Below are 20,098 nucleotides of genomic sequence, written 5' to 3'. Positions count from 1 at the left end.
ATGAAGTATTAATAAACCTTTTCCAGCATATTTCTCCTGTGATTGCGTTTTTCGCTTCGGAGACTCCTCATCAAGTGCGCCTGCTTACAAGGCTGCTGCGACTGTGCTCCCCACAGATTGTTCTGCGTTCTACACTGGGGCCGAGCGGTGGCTCTGTGGGTCAGGATCTGCGGCTGTGACTGGGAGGTTGCCGGTTCAAATCCCGCAGCCGGCAGAGGAATCCTACTCCTTTGGGCCCCTGAGCAAGGCCCTTAAACCCAGCTGCTCCAGGGGCGCTGTACAATGGCTGACCTTGTGCTCTGAGCCCAAGCTTCTCTCCCTGTCCTGTGTCTCAAAGAGAGCAAACTGGGGTATGCGGTTTTATTTTGGAGGATTGTGGGTAAGACAATGCCTCTGTAGCCATGGGTGACGAAGGGTGTCAGGACGATTAGTTCTGCCTGCTCTCACAGAAAGAAGAAAGAAGATCGAGACACAGTCTTTCCATTTCTCTCTTTTTTTTGGGTCTACTTCTCTTTTCTTCTCTCGGATTTTCTTTCCTCACGTTCTCAGTGGCTTAGCTGACTGAGATGTCTCTCCCTCCCTCTCTCTCCCTTCCCCTGCCCACCTGTGCTCAGCGAGGCGAGGCGCCGGCAGTGTGATTGCTGAAGGACTCCCGAGTTAATTGTTTTAAGACCTCCGACCCTGCCGCTATGATCCGCTGCTTGAGAGAGCGGCCGTTCTGAGCGGGCTAGCGCACGACCACCCCTGCTGCCAGAAATGACCTTTTCAAGAGCCTTTCGAAGTTGTTTGTGGGTTTAAAAGAAGCTTCAGATGGCGACACAAGGGACAAAGCAAGCTGCACATCTTGTCGTTCTGCGCCCACCTCGCCTTTAGTCATTAACTCGGCGTCTCTGTAGGAGGATGAAGTGGTTGTACTCGGAGGTTTTGGACCGTAATAAAATGTCATTGGCAGAGTGTGATAAGCAATGTTGGAGCCCACTGAGCTGGTTAGCTGGCAGGTTCAGCGCCGCTGGATGTCCCCGTCTTATATGTGTATAGAACTGTTGAGTTCGCAACAAAAGAGAAAATTGTCATGTTGTGGAAGTTGGTGTGTTTTCTTTTATTTGTAGGAGAGGTTAAAGAGAAAAAAGTTTTGGTTTACCCTGTTGTTAAGGGGGGGGCTGGGTGCGTTTGTGGGGTCACCCATGTGCGTCCTCTCCCTCCCCAGGTGAACCCCCAGCTGTACAGCACGCGGGAGAGGCAGCAGCTCCTGGAGCTGATCGACACCATGCTGTCCTATAACCTCACCTACCTGCAGAGCCGCACCCCCGAGGGGCAGTACATCTACGCGCTCGAACCGTGAGTACTGCACCACTGCGCGCTTGTGCGGAGCCTTGCACGCCTTGCACGCCTTGCACGCCTTGCACGCCTTGCACGCCTTGCACGCCTTGCACGCTGTCACACTCGTCACGCCGGGTTACACTGCCCGCCACCCGCGTGTCGCTCCCGAGCAGAGCTGTCGCCACGTGGCTGGTAATCGCTCGAAAACGACACTAGCTGGCTGCATTGCTGAGAGCGCACTTCAGCTGAACTGTGGTGATGCGTGGCTTAAAAGGGAAATGAACTACATGTTCATTAAGCACCAAGCCCCTCACTTCTGCGCAGATCTGTGGGGTATCATGGTTCCCACCTGGTGAAGTCCGGGCGGAGGCAGCACAGCTCGGATAAAGTGTCTGCAGGTGTGGACTTAAACGATTTTCCTAGTACTTCTATTGCGCAACTGTATAGTACTAACGCCTTAATTCATCTGAATCTTCCACGGATATAATACGTTAAAAGTGCTCTTGATGAATGGCGTTCCGTTCGTTTTTCGAGCTGATTTTCGTGTTGATTTTTGAAAAGGCTCATCGGGGGGGAGGTTGCGTACGATGTCCACTAGTGGGCAGCCAGGGGCGGTGAGCTCTGAGTCGCAAAGAGAACCAGGCTGTAATTACTGTGGCTACCCCTGGTTGTACTGAGAGGCTAGATCATAACGACCAGCCCAATAAGCGTCGGCTTTGGTTGGACCAGAGCGTAGGATTTGATCGCGCTCTAAATGCAAACACCTTAGGAGTTCCCCCCCCCTCCCCCCCCATGGCAGAAGAAAGTATTAAAGAGATGTGTCATTTTGAGTCATCTGAGCACTGGTTGAGTGTAGATCAAGGGTTTGAGTTGGGGACATGAAACCAGCCAGCTGGTGACTGGGATTCCTCAAGCAGAGAGGGGAGGGTGAGATTCGTCAGCCAGGCTGCTCTGGGCTTTCTCTACAGCCTCCCGGGCGCTTGCAGGCTCTGGCCTGGGACACATTAGAGCACAAAGCAAAATATGTACTAATCTTGCCAAGAGCAGGACCATAGTAGATATGCCGCTGATGCCTGTAATTGTTGGCTATCTCTCGCAGGCGAGAGTTGTCCGTACACCTGAAAGTCACTGATCAGACCCACGGGAAGCGCACTCTCTTCTGTAGAATGAACAGGCACGGTCTTCTGCTGAAATCTGACTCTGGCCTGGGGTCAGTACTCCCGACCCAGCTCGAGGGAGTTTTAAGCAGACACCTGCTGTTGTACGCGACGCCTCGGAAATACAGGAGCTGAAACGCAGGGTAACATCATCAGGAATAGCCACTAGGCCATAAGGGGCGTAGTCACTCTTAACCCACATTCATGGTACGGAGCAGAGCTGGACTATAAAGCCCTCTGTGACACTGTTGGAATTTGGGCCACTGTGGGAAATACAGCTCGTGTGCATCTCCTGCTGTGTTCTCTGGAAATCGCCCTTTTCCATCACAAACTCGTCTCATTGGACTGCCCTGTGACTCCTTGCATTCTTTTGCATGAGAGAGATCAGACACAGTCTGCCAACACTGGGTTTGCTGCTTCTCTAAAATCTTCCTTAGGCAGTGTCTGACCATATCGTTCCAGTCCTTTTAAGTGTCCCCTGTATTCCTGTTACTGGTAAGACCAGGTAATATCATTCCGTATTAACACGTATTCTATTTAGGAGAGCTTGTTTAGATTGGTGGTCAATTGCACAGAGCTCCTGCTCGGTCACTCTTCTCAGTTCGGTGATGGCTGGCTGCTGGGGAACCAGTCACTAATCTCCCCCCCCACCCTGCTGCAGCTCTTCAGACAGAACTGGCAAGTTTATTTTCCACAGGGGAGCGCAGCTGGTCGACAGCTCCGGGGTGAGGCAGGGACGGCCGATGAAGTCTTTCATTTCACTCCTGCTTGGGCGGGTTTCGGCTTTGCAACACATTTTAATATACACAAATACCTACTGCCAAAATCCGAACTGACCCTGGTGTCTGCAGTTGCCTGATTTGCACAAATTCCGACTTGGCTCAAAGCGCTAATCGCAAAAGGCCCTGAGAAACGCAGGGTCGGTGAGGAGAGAGGGATGATGTGTTTTGTTTGTACAGCAGGACAGATGTGCTGGGGATGAGTACCTTTCTTTAAATAACCCAGACGTTCTCTAAAGATCTGTATATAAACAAATTAAATCCGCTAGGGCTGGATGTCCAAATGTTTTGGGTTTTTTTTTTCTTGGCTTGTGTCGGAGTGCTCTGGGGTTGAAGGTTAAAGGGACGTCTGAGGCAGGCGGGTCAGGTTTCCGAGGGGGCAGTGTTCCGAGAGGAACGCAGGGCGCGGATCCTGGGATTGGTTTTCGAACCTCCGTTGGGCCACTCTGTCTGGGTGTGCAAAGCCCAGCTCTGGGAGAACAGGGTTCAGGAAGGATGGTGGAGTTCTCCTGGAGTGCAGGGTTCGGATCTGTCCATCTTTTTGAGCGCAAGAGAGACCCTTTCTCTCCTGGTCCTTCCTCACAGGAAGGCGTGTTAACTTCCTGTGTCACCATAACGGCTGTGGATTGAAACTGCACAGCCCCCTCGTTAGGGGGCTTACCTCATCGAGTTTGGCATCAAATGACATGCAGTTATTTTCGCTGAACCCCGAAAGCCAGGTTATCCAACAGACGCGTGCATCCGCCATTTCGTAATCCCGACGGCCCATATATAAATTGCTATTTCTGTCGGGGCAGGATGCGGACGTGGCACGGAGCTTAGGATTTTAACACTCCGTCTCCTGACGGGGAATCGTGTAACAGGAGAGGGGCGACGCGGCGTCCAGGCCTCACCTTGGCGTTTGTTTTCCTCTTTCCCAAGGTTATCCAAGTAAACCTCCATGCTCCAATCCCGCTTGCTTTCGTTCCCCAGCGAGGCTTAATGACGTGTCTTAATATCCAGAGGATTTGTTCTTTTTTTTAATATTCTTTTCGGCTTTTTTTAATATTCATTTTCTTTCTTAACATCCTACCCTCCCCCCCCCCCGGCGCGATATTGGTGTGGCTGTGGGCAGCGTGTGTGCACTGTGGGAGACAGTCGCTGGAGTGAGCAGAGGGTCACACACGCGGAGCACAGCTGGCTCAGGGAATCCCCTTTCTCCCAGCCTGTCGCCACCGGCGCTGCTGAGAGAAGCGTCTTCCACACGTCCCCGGAGCTCGAACTTTCAGGAAGAGCTACAAACTGCACAGGACCCCGAAACCGGGCCTGAGAGACGCAAGACCAGGGCCTCCTACCTTAAGGGCCGCCTGCCAGAGGCTAGGGAAGGGGTCACCTGCTGAGGAAGCCCGGGGAGAAAGCTTTGCGGGTGTGACGATCTGCTGCGCGCAGGCGCCACTGCCACCCTGTGCCCGTGCCCGCCTCCTCTTTGGCACAATGCAGCAGTCGATGCTCCAGGCGCGCTGCCAGGAGACCATCGTAATCTCCGACTGGGGGATCCCTCTGGTCATCGCCCTCCTGCTCCTGTGGCTCGTCTACGGCTTCGTCTACTTGCCGGCCGCCCTGCAGAGAGCCCTGCTGGACGGAGCCCCGGCCAACACCACGGAGGGCATCGCCTTCCCCTACAGCCAGGACGACTGACCAGGAACCAAGGAGGTGGCCGCGCCGGCCCGCTCCACGCACAAGATTGGCGGATGAGTTCCTCATCATTATCTGCTGCTCATTTCACATCCCTTCCTCCTGGTCTTCTTGAGGCGCGCCAGACGAGAGAGGAAAGACCCCCGTGTGCGTCTTGGCGCACAGAATGCGCGCGCTTAGCTGGAGCTCACCCGTTTCTCCGCTTTCCAGTTTCCAGCCTCTCTCTTTTTACAGTCCCGCTCTTTAAGCTGTGCCGTTACGGCGTTTGGCTGCCAGGTGCGCGCTGGACGGCGGTGGAGAAGAAACGCTTCTTCGTTTTTCGCGTTTTTTTATTTTGCGTTTCCTGCGCGTCTCCTGCTTTGTGAGCTGTCCTAGTGGGGCTGTTGCTGTGAGGGGTCTGACGCATCCTACCCTCTCCTCTCGGGATGGTTAAGAAGCCCCTGGGTTCAGGGTGGGGCTCGTTCACTGCAGGGGCACCCTTCCGGTTGTTGTTGAAGACAGCCGCGGGTCCTGGAGAGCCGGAGGTTCAGCTGCGCTGTATTTGATTGCAAACCGCGTCTCAGCGCCGTGACGAAAGGAGACGATCAGGGTGGCTGTGTTCTGTACCCTCACTGTCCGCATTCTGCATCCTCACAGCTCTCGTCTGTCCTGGTCCTTAACATGCGTTAATACTTAGTGCGATCACTCTGAGTAGAACTTTTTAAAGAGTAAGCTAAAAGCTCAGATTTCAAATGTGGAAAGTTAGTTCAAAATAACATCGGAGGCTGGATTGCAACTTTTTAAGGAATCTCAAGTTCACAGCGGCACCTTGTGTCTGAAACAAAGCTGGCCGTGCATTAAGTTTGATAATTAATCTGTGCTGGATTGGTTAATTTATAGGCATGTATAAATTATTTTAAATTTGACAACACTTGTTTATTCTGGTAAATGATAACTTAGTTCTGCTAAGTAAGACTACACCTCAGTGCTGAAACCTGCAGCTGTGTGTGTATATATTCCTGGGATTTTTCTAAATCTGCAGGTGACGAAACTCTGGTGTGTTGCTACAGCCTTAAACCCAAGCCAGACCTTTGTAAGACTGAGTATACAGGTTGCGGAAACCAACAGTTTAGCCAGACTTAATCAGGAGTGTTAGTAGTGGTTAGTCTGAGCATGCAATGGGAAACAGTAAAATAAAAAACAACAACAACTCTTCGTTTGGAACGAGGGGTGTCAAATGGGCTCTTAACTGGTTCCCCTCATGTTCCCAGTAACACAGTTGGTTTAATTATTTAATTAACTGCACAATTGTAATCATTTAACCAGACTCTGTGGTGATTTGTGGGTAGCTGCACTATTACTGAAGTGAGTGCTTTGTGTAATCAGTTGTACAAGATCTGAAGAATATTCCTATAGATGTCTTACTTAGTAGCTAATTAGCTTACTTGTTTAATTAACTGCTCAGGTCAGAACAAAACCCAGAAGAAATAAGAACTTGCAGGAGTTGAGTTTGAGACCCTCCCCCCACACTAAATCCTTCCACAGTGTTTTTAATTGTATAAAACCATCACGTTCTTAATTAAAATCGTTAATTAAGGTAGACAAATTGTAAAAATAACTGTACATTACATTTGGTCTATATACTGTCTTACAGTACCTCATGAATGTATTGCATATTAGTTATAGATACATCTGGTTGAATTACGTACTGTATATTTTGATAAGTTTCTGATAAAATAAAAATGGATAGTTAATATATTATAAACCAAACTGTGTCCTAGATTCTTCTGTTTGGAGTGTGTTTAGCAGAGCTTTATTTGCGAAAAGAGAGAATTCTAGTTGACTTGACAGTAAGGTGTGTGTGTGTGTGTCTTCAGTCCCCCAGTTTCACCTGCAAAAAAGTATTTTGGTAGCAGATCTTGTCCCCAGAGAGACAGACAGGGACAGCGGGACAGTACTGCAGAGCCCCCTGCTCTTGTCCTCCTTCCTGTAATCACAGCATGTGTGAAAACCCCAGATTACGGCCGATCGGCTGGTGTCTGTTCTGCTGAACACCGGCAGTGTGTCCTCTGGCTCTCTGGGCTTGTAGCTTGGTTTGCCTTTGGCGAGCTCGACAACTGTACAGAAACTGCTTTTCCACTCAAGAGTCGACAGGCTTCCAAGAGATGCCTTTTTATTTAAATTTAGTGTATTTAAATTACTCATTTTTTAACTTGATTGAAACTCAATTACGAAACTTGAAAACACAGAAAGAAAAGAAGCGATAAAGATTAATTTATGCTTCCCTGTGTAGGAATCTGTTGAAATGTCTGTCTCTCGGTGCAGTGAGTATCTGGAGTTTTGTGCTAGGTTTTTTCCTGAGCAATTTTTATTTTTTTTATTTTCATTTTAACTTCAGCAAATCTCACATCATCTTTGCCCCAATTGCAGAAACTCTCGAGCCTTGTAATCTTCTGTAGTCACCATATAATTTCTTTTGTGTTAATTACTTCTGGTCTGCTTTGTTTAACTTATGCTGTAGAGTTCAGCTGCTTAAAGATCTCTTGTACTTGAGCATGTACCACATCTGACTGCTTGTCTGACAGTCTATCAATTTAATAGTTATGACATTTGTTTAAATGCATGCCTTTCCTCTTATAAAATCCAATTCCACTTGTAATGTATTCTTAAAATGAATTGTTAATCAAGTGCAAGTCGGGTCTCTTGCTAATTGCTAATTCTTGCTAATGCATGCTTGCTCATTCTTTGTACTCTGCTTCCTACTTGTCCTTTTATGAATATTTAACTTTTGAAAAGTACTGGTGTCTGATCCAAACAGAAAGGAAACCCCTGTCCAAACATAACATCGATCCCACCTGTTTGCTTCACAGCGCCCTCTAGTGCCAGCTCTTGCACAAGGTGTCTTGTGCAAGATGGCAGACATCTCTACCACCGTGGTGTTCATCACAGCAAAGCTGTTTTTCCCGGGACTGAAGTGCATCGTTAATCCTGGTCTGTGGCACCCCCACAGTGCCGGCTTTGTCCCATGGGTTATGGTCAGGGCTCTGGAGAGCCCCAGTCCTTAGAGAAAAGACTGGGTCTGCATGGTAGCTTGTGCCAGTGTAGGATCACATGTTGGGATCATCTGGGATGGGAACTGGGGCTCTTCAAGGCCAGGGGTTGGTATCTGGTGGGCAGATCGTGGGTAGGGAGCCTTTCTTCCGATCCTGGGCCCCTCTGGACAGAATGGACCAGATGCTGGTCCTCCCTGTCATCTAATAATTATAATGTATAATTCATTACACTTCTATAGCACATTTCTGGACACTCCACTCAAAGCGCTTTACAGGTAATGGGAACTCCCCTCCACCACCACCAGTGTGCAGCCCCACCTCGATGATGGGTCGACAGCCATAGTGCACCAGTACTCTCCGCACAACACAGAGACCACAATGACCACAGAGAATCAGGACATCAGTTAAACATCTCATACGAAGGACGCTGCCTTTTCACAGTATAGTGTCCCCGTCACTATACTTGGGCATTAGGATCCACACAGACTGCAGGGCGAGCGCCCCCTACTGGTCACACTATCACCTCTTCCAGCAGCAACCTTAGTTTGTCCCAGGAGTATCCCATCCAGGTACTGACCAGGCTCACACCTGCTGAGCTTCAGTGGGCTGCCAGTGGTGAGCTGCAGGGTGACATGGCTGCTGGCCATATCAGGTCTAAGTTCTCTCTGCTGGGGCTGTGCGCGGGGCTGTTCCTCTGAATCTCTAAAGCTGATGCCTGCGACGGTATGGACTCAAGACAGAGGAGGCCAGCTCAGTCTCGCACTGTGTGTCAGAACTACGGCACCGCAGGGGTGGCACAGCTAGAGTGGCATCGTTTGAAAGAAGGGTGCTTGCAGGTGATCTCACTACCGTTTATTTTTCCTGCTGGTTTCTATGGATACTTCATAGCAGAACCCTGGTCAAGGCTACTTATTGAGGTTGGAGGGGAGGCTGCTTCATCCTTCCCTGCGTTTTGGTGGGGTTTTTCACGTTTTCCATGAAGTCTGCATATAAACTGAGGTGACCCCAGCAGTAGGGCTTCAAACGGCACAAGGTGACGGCTCTTGTTTTAATGTCGAAAGTGCGATATCCGTAAACGCTTACTACATATAAAAATAGATGTGGGACGCCTTTTAAAGTATAAATGGGTTTGAACACCTTGTCCTCTCGCTTCTCCCTCCCACCCGCTCTCTGCCCCCTAGTGGCTGGTGTGTGCGAGTGCGGTCTGCACAGGGGGTGCTGGGGGGGGTGTGTGTGTGTGTCGAATCACGCGCTCTGTCGCAGGAGGGAGGGGGCGGAGGGGCTCCGACTGAAATATCCAGGCTCGTCTGGGAGGCTCGTTCTGACCCTGAACCCGGCTGACCTCCTAATTAGCTGAAATTAGAAATAGATTTTTCAATTAGACATTTCATGACCACAGAGAATCATAACAAATCTTTTCTTTTTTTTCTTGTTGCTGTAAGGGTCTTTAAGGCCTGTGAAAGTATTGAATCGTTTCCCCCCCCCCCGCCCCAGAGGAACAAAGATTAATTTCTCGTGTGCCTTCTTATGTGCAAAACGAGGTGAATGCATAAGTTCGCTTGAAAGAATCTTGACTTTCTATTCACTTAAGTGGAATGGGACAGTCTTGCATCTTGACAAGCGTCAGTGTAGGTCTGCCTGCAGGCTACATGGCTGTTACAGCTCGGCCACTGTGTTAAAGAAGTCTGCTGAGTAAGTGAGACAGGAGGTATTTACTGCTGCTCTCAGTACGAGACAAGTTGGCGTATGTTAATCCAAAGACATGCTGGGTTTTCCTCTTAGTGGGTTACAGCAGTGAGCTCATTGCTCCCGTGCTCTACAGAGGTTGCTCGTTCAGCCCTTTAATTTATGCATAGGTCCATTTTCTAACCGCTTCATGCAATTCAGGGTCATGGGGGGGGGGAGCCGGAACCTATCCCAGCAAGCAGTGGGCGCAGGGCAGGATACACCCTGGAGAGGATACCCCTCCAGCCCATTGCAGGGCAGACAGAGACACGCAGACACACAAACACCAGTTTTCAAAGCAGCCAGCTAACCTGCCAGCATGTCTTTGAACTGTGGGAGGACAAAGGAACCTCAGGTGATCATGTACTGTAGGTTTCCTGGGGAGAACACAAACTCCCCGCATGCAGCAACTCAGGAGTTGAACCCCAGAGCCCATGAGCTGCAAGGCAGCAATGCTAATGCCAAGCCACTGTGCTGCCCCTCTTACCAATTTCTTTCCTGAATCTGCTTCTCTTCACCTGGAGTGGGGCTCGCGCCGTACCGCGCACTGAAGCTTCCCGTGTTATTTCCAGTTCTGTGCAGTGCTCCGAGGTGCCGTCATGTGAAAGGGCACTACATACAGTTAATGTGCATTTTGGGGTTTGTGTGGGAACGTGCTTGCTATGGAAGAAGATGGGACAGGGGTTATCAGTGCTCTCAGCCCCCAGCCAGCCTTTCTACTTCGGTCTTCCAGCTGAGGTGGTTGTTTTCTGTTGCCATCTTTCTCGTTGAGAGGCGTCAGGCTTCTGGAAGAGGGACTCGCGACAGTGGTGCACAGGGGATCCGTGAAACACCATTGGCTTAATTACTCGAAGGGTGCTCTGACAGCTCTGTAATCGCAGTGCGTGTTCCCAACCGGTGCCTGGGAGTGGAATATTGAATTATTAAAAATAACAGCTGGGCCAGCCATTTGCAGAATTGATTATATAAATAGGTAAGCTCCTTAGCTAACGGCAATGACCATCGCCTGGCCATCCAGTAGTATTTGGCCTCCCCTAAACTGCTTAAGACGTTTTATAGATCAGGAGCCCGCGGATTGATGGGATCAAGCACATTTTGTTGCCTTTGGGTTGTGGCCTAAGCTGATTTTGTTGATACCCGGCTGAAGGAGGAGGAGATGCATTTTGTTTGTAAATAAGTGGCGCATCACAAGATTAGGAATTAATCCCTTCCCTGCCCCTTTGATCTGCAGCTTGGCCTTCAGTCCCCTAGTGCGTTCGGAGTGTGATACAGTGCTTACAGGGTTGCCTCTTGCGGGCCTTGACCTTCCAGCGGATCATCAGTCTGATGCCACAACTGTCCCTTCTCCCCCAGTGACAGGATCAAATGTCATGCTGAGAAACCACAGTGCCCTAACATCACAGTGGTTCTCTCGCTTTGAGCAGTAGGACTAGTTTGGTCAAGGGTGTTTCGTCTCTGGGGGCTGTTACAGCAGTGCTGCAGCCTGCCTTGTGGTTGTGCATTTGTTGTGCGACTCTGCCTTGCGGTCACTGAGCATCCATGTGTCACCGTCCCTGCAGGAACATGGAGGAGGTGGTGCGGTTCCCCATGCTGCCCCCCCGGCGGCAGCTCACCTATCAGGCCAAGCAGATGATTGCCAGGGAGATCGAGCTGGAGAAGATGAGGAGGGCGGAGGCCATGCTCCAGGCCCGGAATCCGCAGCGGGTGAGCTAGAGAGACACACGCGTGCACAGAGGCACAGTGCTTGTTCACCAGTACGTACACGTGCGTGCACAGAGGCACAGTGCTTGTTCACCAGTACGTACACGTGCGTGCACAGAGGCACAGTGCTTGTTCACCTGTACGTACACGTGTGTGCACAGAGGCGCACTGTTTGTTCACCAGTATGTACACGTGCGTGCACAGAGGCGCAGTGTTTGTTCACCAGTACGTACACGTGCGTGCACAGAGGCACAGTGCTTGTTCACCAGTACGTACATGTGTGTGCACAGAGGCACAGTGCTTGTTCACCAGTACGTACACGTGCGTGCACAGAGGCACAGTGTTTACAAATACACACACATAGATGCAGTGTGTAGCAATCCCTTTGCATTCACCCTCAAACTAGGCCTCCCTCTTTTAGGTCTTTGGGAGTTAAACCTGATCTCCAAGGTTTGGTGAAATAAAGAGGCTTAGAAGACCTTTTAAAATCTGTTATTTATTAATTCTTCATTGTTGGGAAAGAGTATTAGAAAGTAAACCGTTTTCACGAAAGAAGATGCCGTCAGCATTTCTACATGCAGGCCAATTCTTTAGGACAGAGTAATTAAAGATTAATCGGGACATTCATGTTTTATTGAGTTGCTGTAGCCAGGCTGGGCAGAGCACAGAGGAGATTCAGGATGGGCTTTTATACCAAGATCCCAGGATGTGAAACCTGGGGCTCTGTCCCTGTCTGCACAGGCAGGGGCTGCAATATGAAGGCCTTTGTCATGACCAGCTCTTCTCCCAGCAACCATGCTGCCATGGACTAATGGATGTCACCTGGTTCTCACACTAGTGGGCTGTCAGTAGCCCTGGTTTGTGCATATTTCACTGATTTGGGGGAAAAAAACAGACATCCTGGTAGTGCCCAATTAATAATTTCCACAGTCGATTTACTGTATATTTCCCCGAACAAGACTGTTCTCAGTGCAAAGTAAAGCAGACCTTAAAGTGATGGGGTGCAAGCAATCCACAAGACTGCTAAAGAATAGGTTTAACAGGTTTTCTATGAAGAAGACTTCAAAAGGTCCTCCTTTTTTGCACGATTCCAGTCCTGCCTCCAGATGTGCTGGGATGGAGCGAGGGCAGAGATAGATGCAGTGCGTTATTTAATCTGCGAGCCCTGAGCCTGTGGCTCGCAGGATTACCTCACTCTGCTGTCCATATGCTCGGCATCTCCTCCAGTTCTCCCCCTGCAAGCGCTGCGAGGGAGCGGGGCTTGGTTATTTCTGTAATGCCTGCCCATGAATTGTTAATGGACGTGGATTGGTTGGCTGCGCTTTGCTGAGTTTCAGCTTGTTAATTAGGCCTAGGGGACAGAGAGAGAAAAGGAAGAGAGAGGGAGAGAAACACCAGGCGTGGGGATGGGAGGGGAAGGCTCACCGGGTCCAGGGGAAAGCTGCTCCTGTGAGAACGCCCATTTTCTCTCTTGTTTTGGATAAACAAAGCTCCCATGACGCTTCTGCAAAGACGCCACAACTCAGGCCCGGGAGGAGTGCATGCTGGGAAGCTGGGTGATGCTCAGCCTGTTTCTTAGCCGTGAAAAATTAGCGGCTATAGACTTATGAAGGTCCTGGTCACTCATCCAGCACTGGGGTCACTAAAATGCCCTCTTATCTCAAAAGGCTTAGATAAACAGGCATCCCAGCATGTATTCTGGAAGAGTTGTGCTACACTGCAGTTCTGATCTAGTGTTGGAACCCCAGTCCAGTGCTGGACCATATAAATGATCCATTTATTGTGTATCCCAAGCTGCCGTCCTGTATGCATGACGCTTTTTGCTTGTATCTATGTCCAGGTGCCTTGACCCTGCTGGCTTTTGTCGTTGCAGGAAGAGGAAAAGGGCCAACGGGAGAAGAGGGTGCCACCCCAGGGTCCAGCGCCCAAGGAGGGCATCAAGAACCACCAGCAGAGGCTGGAGAGCATCGTAAAGCAGGCCGCCGTGGAGACTGCCAAGGTGAGACCTCACCCCCGACACCCCCCCCCCCCCCCCCCCCGCAACAGCCCTGTGCTTCCCAGAGTGGCCACCAAGTCACTTTCCTTCATACAGAACATTAATGTCGCATTTAACTTTACTCCTGCAGCCTGAACCACACTCAGAGAAAGATGAATTTGCAGGAAGAACTTTATCCTGATCTTGATCAAGGCTACCTGTGTTGCCGAAATCCTTTCTGCATCCCCTCCTCATACAGTAGGCCCACGTGTGTTTGAAAATGGAGGAGGGGAAGGCAGGCTGGAGTTCAGGTATCTGTTTTGTAACCTGTAACGCATTTGACCATGGGCACTGATAAGTGCTAGCAGGATTCCCTCGTGACCTGGAAAAGCATGGAAATTCATGATCACCAGATGACCAGCACAGTTAAAATAGCTGATTTACACTGAACAAGTCGGCACAGGAAAATGGATGCAGATGTCCGTGTTGGATCTCTGTAGCTGAAGTCAGGGCTACTCAATTCTACATTCCTCTCCCTTGCTGAACTGTGATGATTGATTCCTCTAATGATCAGTTAAATAACTAAGGAGCTGGTTGTGTAAGAATTGTGTAATGGAGAAATTTAGGGGGATTGCAGAGATCGCAAAGTCTTTGCTTTTCATGAATTCAAACGAGCTAATGGTGAATAAACTTAGAAGTGGTTTCATTCACAAGCAGCCGTGTTATTTGCAGTCTGGAAGTTAGTCAAGCTTGATTCCGAGACAGGCTGTCGAATTCCTGCGGCCGATTTAAACCTGAGGATCGGCAGCCTGTGACAGGTTGTAGCAGGGGACGTAATGGAAAGACGCCGAAATGTCCACTGAAGGGAAAATTCACCTTGAAGGTGACCGCATGGGTCTCCCCCCGCAGAGCTGTGCTGCGGGAGACCCTCTCGGCTGTCTTTTTGTGCGCGCCTGTGCCGCAGTGAGCAGCTGCTGGCCCCGCGCTGGAGTGCGGGGGTCTGTCGGGAGAGGAGATCCGCCCCGTCAGGTCTCCCTCAGCGCTGCTTCTCCCAGCCTGCTTGTCTCAGGTGCACCGAGTCAGAGAAGAGCTGATCGCTGCCAGCAGGAAGCTAATGCACACTCTTAATTAATCCCAGATACGGCAACGCTTTCTTAAAACACTACTTTTAATTGGGAGCAGATGTGCCAATATCGCAGGGCACTTCAGTTTTGACCCTGTTTTCTGTAAAACTGCCGCTCACCTACACTGTCGCCTACGAAAGCCTGGATACAGAAGGTTTAGGAGGAGGACAGGCCATCTAGTGCCATTAACACTTGTTGTTTTCCATTGAACTGAGTGATTTGGTTTAGGGCCAGGCTCATTGGAAGATCCCAGTGCTTTAAGCACTGTTTTTAGCACATCGCTTGACACTTTATTGAGCACACTAATAATTCTCGGGTTTAATAAAGGTGTTTTCTGGTACCAGAGGAGAATCCGGTAATGTACAGTAGTTGCATCATTTTGTGACATTAGCACAACATCATAGCGTGCTAATATGCTCCACGTACAGGTGTGAGGCGTGCAAGACAATCAGCCCTGTGGTGAGAGTGAGGGGCACAGGGAGGAGGCAGACACACCCCTATAACACCCAGATAAGCTGCCCTGGCCCTGTTGCGCCCTCACCACACACAGCCTGCTTGCAAAGCGCGGGAGATTAGAGCTGTAATCTTCTCATCCTCTGCCGATGATCGCCTGTGTGTGTGTGTGAGCGTGCATGTGGGATTCTCTCCCCCTCCGTGTCCGTTTCTGTTGTGTGGTTTCTGTTGCCGGTACAGAGCGCACGAGAGAGGCAAGGGTTAAAGCTTCCGCAGGTCTGCTCCGTGAAAAGTGTTTTGTTTATCTCGCGAGTGTAACTAGCACGTGCCCTTGGGCTCTGGAGGTGTCTTGATTTATATGAGGGTGTGCTGCTGAAAAACACATTTTCGGGGGGGGGCTAGTTTGTAAATTTAGTGTTGTGCTGGGATCGGCCTCCTGGTTGCTGGAGTGCTGTATTTTTTAAGTTTAGCGAGTTCCAGTATATTCAGTAGGCACCTTGCACGATGGTGGGGCTCTTTATAGCAAATTACTATGATACTATGATATGATGTATAAGTATTTATATCACTGGATTTCTTAGCATTGCCCTCCTCTTACAGAGCTACTCTTAAAGAGATCCAGTGCTTCCTCCCAGTGTCTGTGCACACCTTCATTGTTATCCTGAAGATGACTCTTTGATTGTGTTCTTGTAGGCTCGTGTGTTTTAAGCGAGGAGTGACAAGATATTTGTTTTCCTTTTGTACCATGTCGTTTTTAATCCCAAGATTACCGTGGCCTCACAGCGCCTTCTTCAGCGAAAGCAGGAGAGAGAGGCGCATCCTTGTCATTTTCCTGATCCGCTCTGTTGCAGGAGTACAAAAGGGAGGTGGTTACGAAATCCGACGCCTCTGCGTTCTGAAAGTATTTAATTTGCCGGAGTCTTCGTCCATTAAAGACCCAAAGAGTAAATGCTTGAGCGAGATGTGCTGGTTAAGAAGTTTGAGGGAAGAAATGCTTTAAATGAAAAGGTTGTTGGGGTTTTTTTTAACCACAGCACCCGTCACAAACACGCTTCTTGAAAAAACGTCAGGCCCAGTATTGACTGCTAGTCCAGTACCGGGGCCATACTGGCTGGCACTCGGGTAGCCTGTCATGCGAGGCTGTACTGGTGCAGAGAAGCTGTCTGTGAGCAAGTTGGCCCCACAGGTGCAGCTACATAATGAGCCCATGTGGGAAAAAGACACACATAAGAGGTTTGTTTGTTTTTGATTCCTCAGCAACGGGCAGCTTGCTAATGATGGCTGTCCTTTACCTGTTTCCAACACAGGGAAAATCTCTCTCCCTCTCGCCCTCTTCCTTCGCCCTCTCTGCCGCTCTGCAAAAGTGCGTACCTTCAATACGCACAAGTAAAGGGCGGAGTGGTGTCTCCTGTGGCTCAGGATCTGCGCCTGTGGCTGGAAGGTTGCCGGTTCAAATCCCGCGGCCGGCAGAGGAGTCCTACTCCGTTGGGCCCCTGAGCAAGGCCCTTCACCCCAGCTGCTCCAGGGCCGCCGTATAAATGGCTGACCCTGCGCTCTGACCCCCAAGCTTCTCTGTGTGTCTGTGTGTCTCATGGAGAGCAAGTTGGGGTATGTGAAAAGACAAATTCCTAATGCAAGAAATTGTATATGGCCAATAAAGTGATCTGATCTTCAGCTGGGTCTGCAGCGCCTGATCCTAAATTGCCACATTGTCACAGGCAGAACGCAGCACTAAATGGGGTGGGGGGGGGGGGACAGTAGGTCCTTCATCTGAATTTGAGATGAGGCCTGTCCTTGCCCTTTCATTCCTTAGCTCCTTAGTGCTTAGCTAAAGGAAACCCTGCGGGAGATGTAACTGGGGAAAGATGCATTCCTCTGCTATCTCGGTCTCTCCGATCTCTGCTGAGACTTTGTGCTCACAGGGGCTGCCTGACAGATCTGGATCGTCCTCCTATGGGCAAGGCAGTGTTGCGTCTCTCTCACTTCATGGACTCACATTCTGCGCTATACAGTGTATTGAGAGCGTTGCAATTATTGAAAATGCCCTTTGCCGAAGTGGGATTTCACTGTGCAGCCTGTTCTGTTTTCCTGCATTCGAGTGTGTGTGTGTGTGTGTGTGTGTGCGCAACATGAAATGGCTGATGTCCAGCACACACTGAGCGCTGCATTTTCTCCTCCCGTCTAATCTCACAGCAGTGCTTTGCTTTCTGGGAAGGACTGTCACCTTTTGATGAAGTGTGACCAACAAGAAAATCAATGGGTAGCATATCTTTACATTTTAATGCTTTTCCATCAGTTGACTTGCGCACACACACCCCTATTAGCTCTTAACAAACTGGATGGCTATCGGGCTGCTCCTGAAGGCAAACTTCCCCCCGTGTTAATGTTGCTCCTGGCGGAGCTCCAGTTGGCCACTCTAATAAAGCAGTCGGATTGTCCCCCCCCCCCCCCCCCCGCTACAGCTCTGCTCTGACTCTGCGATCCGTGTGGCAGGAGAGGGAGGGGGGCAGCTGTAGATATGAAGTAGGAGCTGCAGTAATGCTGCAGGATTTCTGAGCCTAATCCAAGCGCCGCTGGGAAATCAGGTTAATGGAAGGATAGCTGGCTTTAGCTGCGTGGCACGGCCCAGATCCTCTTTGCATCCTGGCACCCATACATAGGGCAGGGCTGTGCTGCCAGTCCCAGCCTGGCAGTGCCAGCGGGCGAGACGTATTCACCCGCAGGGCTTCCTGGTATGGAATCGCTTCATTTCTCAAAACCGGTCGTGTGGTGGTTTGCGCTTGGCGTACCTCTCTTCTTGATCGGTGCCCGTTTTTTCGCCCCCAGAGTTTGGATTTATATCCATTTTTGAATGGCGATCCGATGCGGCTGTGTGCTTTTGGAACCCGATGCTCCTGTCGCACAACAACTAACCGTGTCCGGCGGGCGTTCTCGGGAGGTTCCTGAAGCCTCAGCGAGGGAGTGGAGTGTGTGCTAATCTTGTGAAGTTTTTCTTTCTATGGAACAGGAGGCAGAGGTGTACTCGTGGAGTTAGGGGTCAGGATGAGCCACGGCGATGTCAGTGGTGAGACCTGATTGCTGGAAAGGTCTTGTGTGACTGGGGAGGACATCAGTAAGAACTGCTGTAATATACAGTCCGGAGGTTCAGGCTGGGTTTCAGATTCCACATATCGCTGCATGAAAGAAAACGGGAGACTTGATGAGAATTGCTCTGAACCTTTTTCAGGACCCTGGAAGTGTCGCATTTCCCTCTGAAGATAAAATGCTAGAGCACTCCTTGCGACAGCTCTCCTCCAGACCCTTTGAAAACGTGCCCAAATGCTTTTTAGGCGTGCCGCCCCAGATTCAAAATTCTCATTAGCCGGGGTGCAATGCGTTGTAATCTGTTGATTGGGGGAAAAAGCCATTCAAAAGTCAGAGCTAGTGAAGCTAGTGTTGTACCTCTACCTGCGGTGTGCTGGCTCTGTGGCTAAGGGTCTGCGCCTGTGGAAGGAAGGTTGCTGGTTCGTATCCCGCAGCCGGCAGAGGAATCCTACTCCGTTGGGCCCCTGAGCAAGGCCCTTCACCCCAGCTGCTCCAGGGGCGCCGTATCATTCGCTGACCCTGCGCTCTGACCCAAAGCTTCTCTCCCTGTCCGTGTCTCTCACATTGGGGTACGTGAAAAGACAAATTCCTAATACAGGAAATTGTATATGGCCAGTAAAGTGATCTTATCTTACCTGCAGCCTATTTTGTCAGATTATGGGAGCCAAGCAAGACTGGCCCTGGTCAGTACTGAAACAGGAGATCTCCAAGGGTAACCTTAGGGCCCATTGTGCAAGTCCAGAATGAAATCTAGCTAGGACCCTAGTGTTAATGCCTCTGCTCCTCTGGACAGTGTCACAGAACATGCAATGACCAAGACGTCAGCAACTCAGTTCAAAAAGGTCAAAACCTCCTACACCACAGTATTCCCTGGTATTGTGCTGGGGTTTTGAAATTTCTCATCCATCAGTATGTATGTACTGTATGAACTGATCCACCAACACCACTCTGTTGCTGACCAACGTTGCTTGGCCCTCAAGATCTGCTGAGATCAGGCTACAAGGTGATGCCTCTGTCCATGATTAGGGGAGATACATTTCTGATTTTCTGGGCATATATGCGAGATGTTTTTTTTTAAATTAAAGTTGTTTTGAGAAAGTGGTGATTTTGTTGTTGTGTTTCAGCCTGAAGTGGATTTCTTTGGCCGAGCAATCACCATTAAAGAGAAGCTGGTGTCCACAACTGCCACAGGTAAGGGATATCCAATTCTAAAGTTCCTTTTCCTCTGTTCTGCAGCTCTGATGGTAGATGTAAGACTATTTTCTGGTTCAATCATGTGTTACATAATTCCCCTGCAAACAGAATATTATACAGTATGTCCCGTCCGCTCCCAAGTAAAGTCATGGTGCATGCTACAGGTTCGAAGGTCAGTAATGAATTGTCTGTGTAAGCTTATCTGTGAGTTGAGTCCTGAAAGTAAAATAACTAAAACAATATACGCCAATAACTCTGGCTATTGTGCCAGAGTATCATCGGAAAGGCTCTTAAACCCAGATGCATGTATGTGATGGCAGTAAGTGCACCAGGATCCTATATATGTGTCTAAATATGCTGCTCAGACATGGCTAAACGAGAGGATTATTTTGGGGTGGATTAGCTGTCATCTGGTGCAGTTCTTCGGAAGCATGTGGCCAGCCTGTTGGGCTGGCCGGGGCTGGGCTGTGGCCGCTGGGATTAGCGGCTGTAATCCCTGCAGTGAATGGAGCCACAGGGGCACAGCAGGCCTCTCCCCACCACTTGAGTTTAATACCAGTCTGCACTGGGGGAGGGGGGTGGGGGGCGATTTCTGCTCTGATTGATAGTATACTGGGGGGTGGGTGGGGGGTACAGATGCAGTTTGACATGATGCAGAGGGCGCAGAATGGTCAGCGAGACAGGGAGGCGGCGGTGGTGTGGTACCCAGCAATTGGTCCTGCTTTAGAGGTTAAGACTACCGCGAGCTGCACGCAGGCTGTACAGCAGTGAACACCACACCATATGGCTCAGTGCCCTGAAGCTGGCAGTGTCGAAGCTGAACACAGCACCCCGAGCACCCCTCGACACCCCCACCCTGTTCCGATTTCATCTCCCGTCT

General features: G+C 50.1%; 1 protein-coding gene across 2 annotated transcripts in view; it reads left to right on the top strand.

The window, feature by feature from the left end:
- Positions 1–20,098, top strand: part of chtf18 (CTF18, chromosome transmission fidelity factor 18 homolog (S. cerevisiae)) — a 36,495-nt gene that overhangs the window by 15,583 nt on the left and 814 nt on the right. Inside the window, exons 18-21 of one of the 2 annotated variants that reach the window (XM_088613036.1) lie at positions 1,208–1,338; positions 11,247–11,391; positions 13,262–13,387; positions 19,149–19,215. In XM_088613036.1, coding sequence (XP_088469162.1) covers positions 1,208–1,338; positions 11,247–11,391; positions 13,262–13,387; positions 19,149–19,215 — 469 coding nt within the window. Of the gene's footprint in view, positions 1–1,207; positions 1,339–4,370; positions 6,680–11,246; positions 11,392–13,261; positions 13,388–19,148; positions 19,216–20,098 lie in introns of those variants that run through there. The other variant, XM_088613037.1, reaches the window with a different exon arrangement.

Source organism: Lepisosteus platostomus, chromosome 19 (assembly GCF_059453375.1).
Source record: "Lepisosteus platostomus isolate fLepPlt1 chromosome 19, fLepPlt1.hap1, whole genome shotgun sequence".
Classification (NCBI taxonomy): Eukaryota; Metazoa; Chordata; class Actinopteri; order Semionotiformes; family Lepisosteidae; genus Lepisosteus; species Lepisosteus platostomus.
This window is presented reverse-complemented; position numbering and strand designations above follow the sequence as displayed.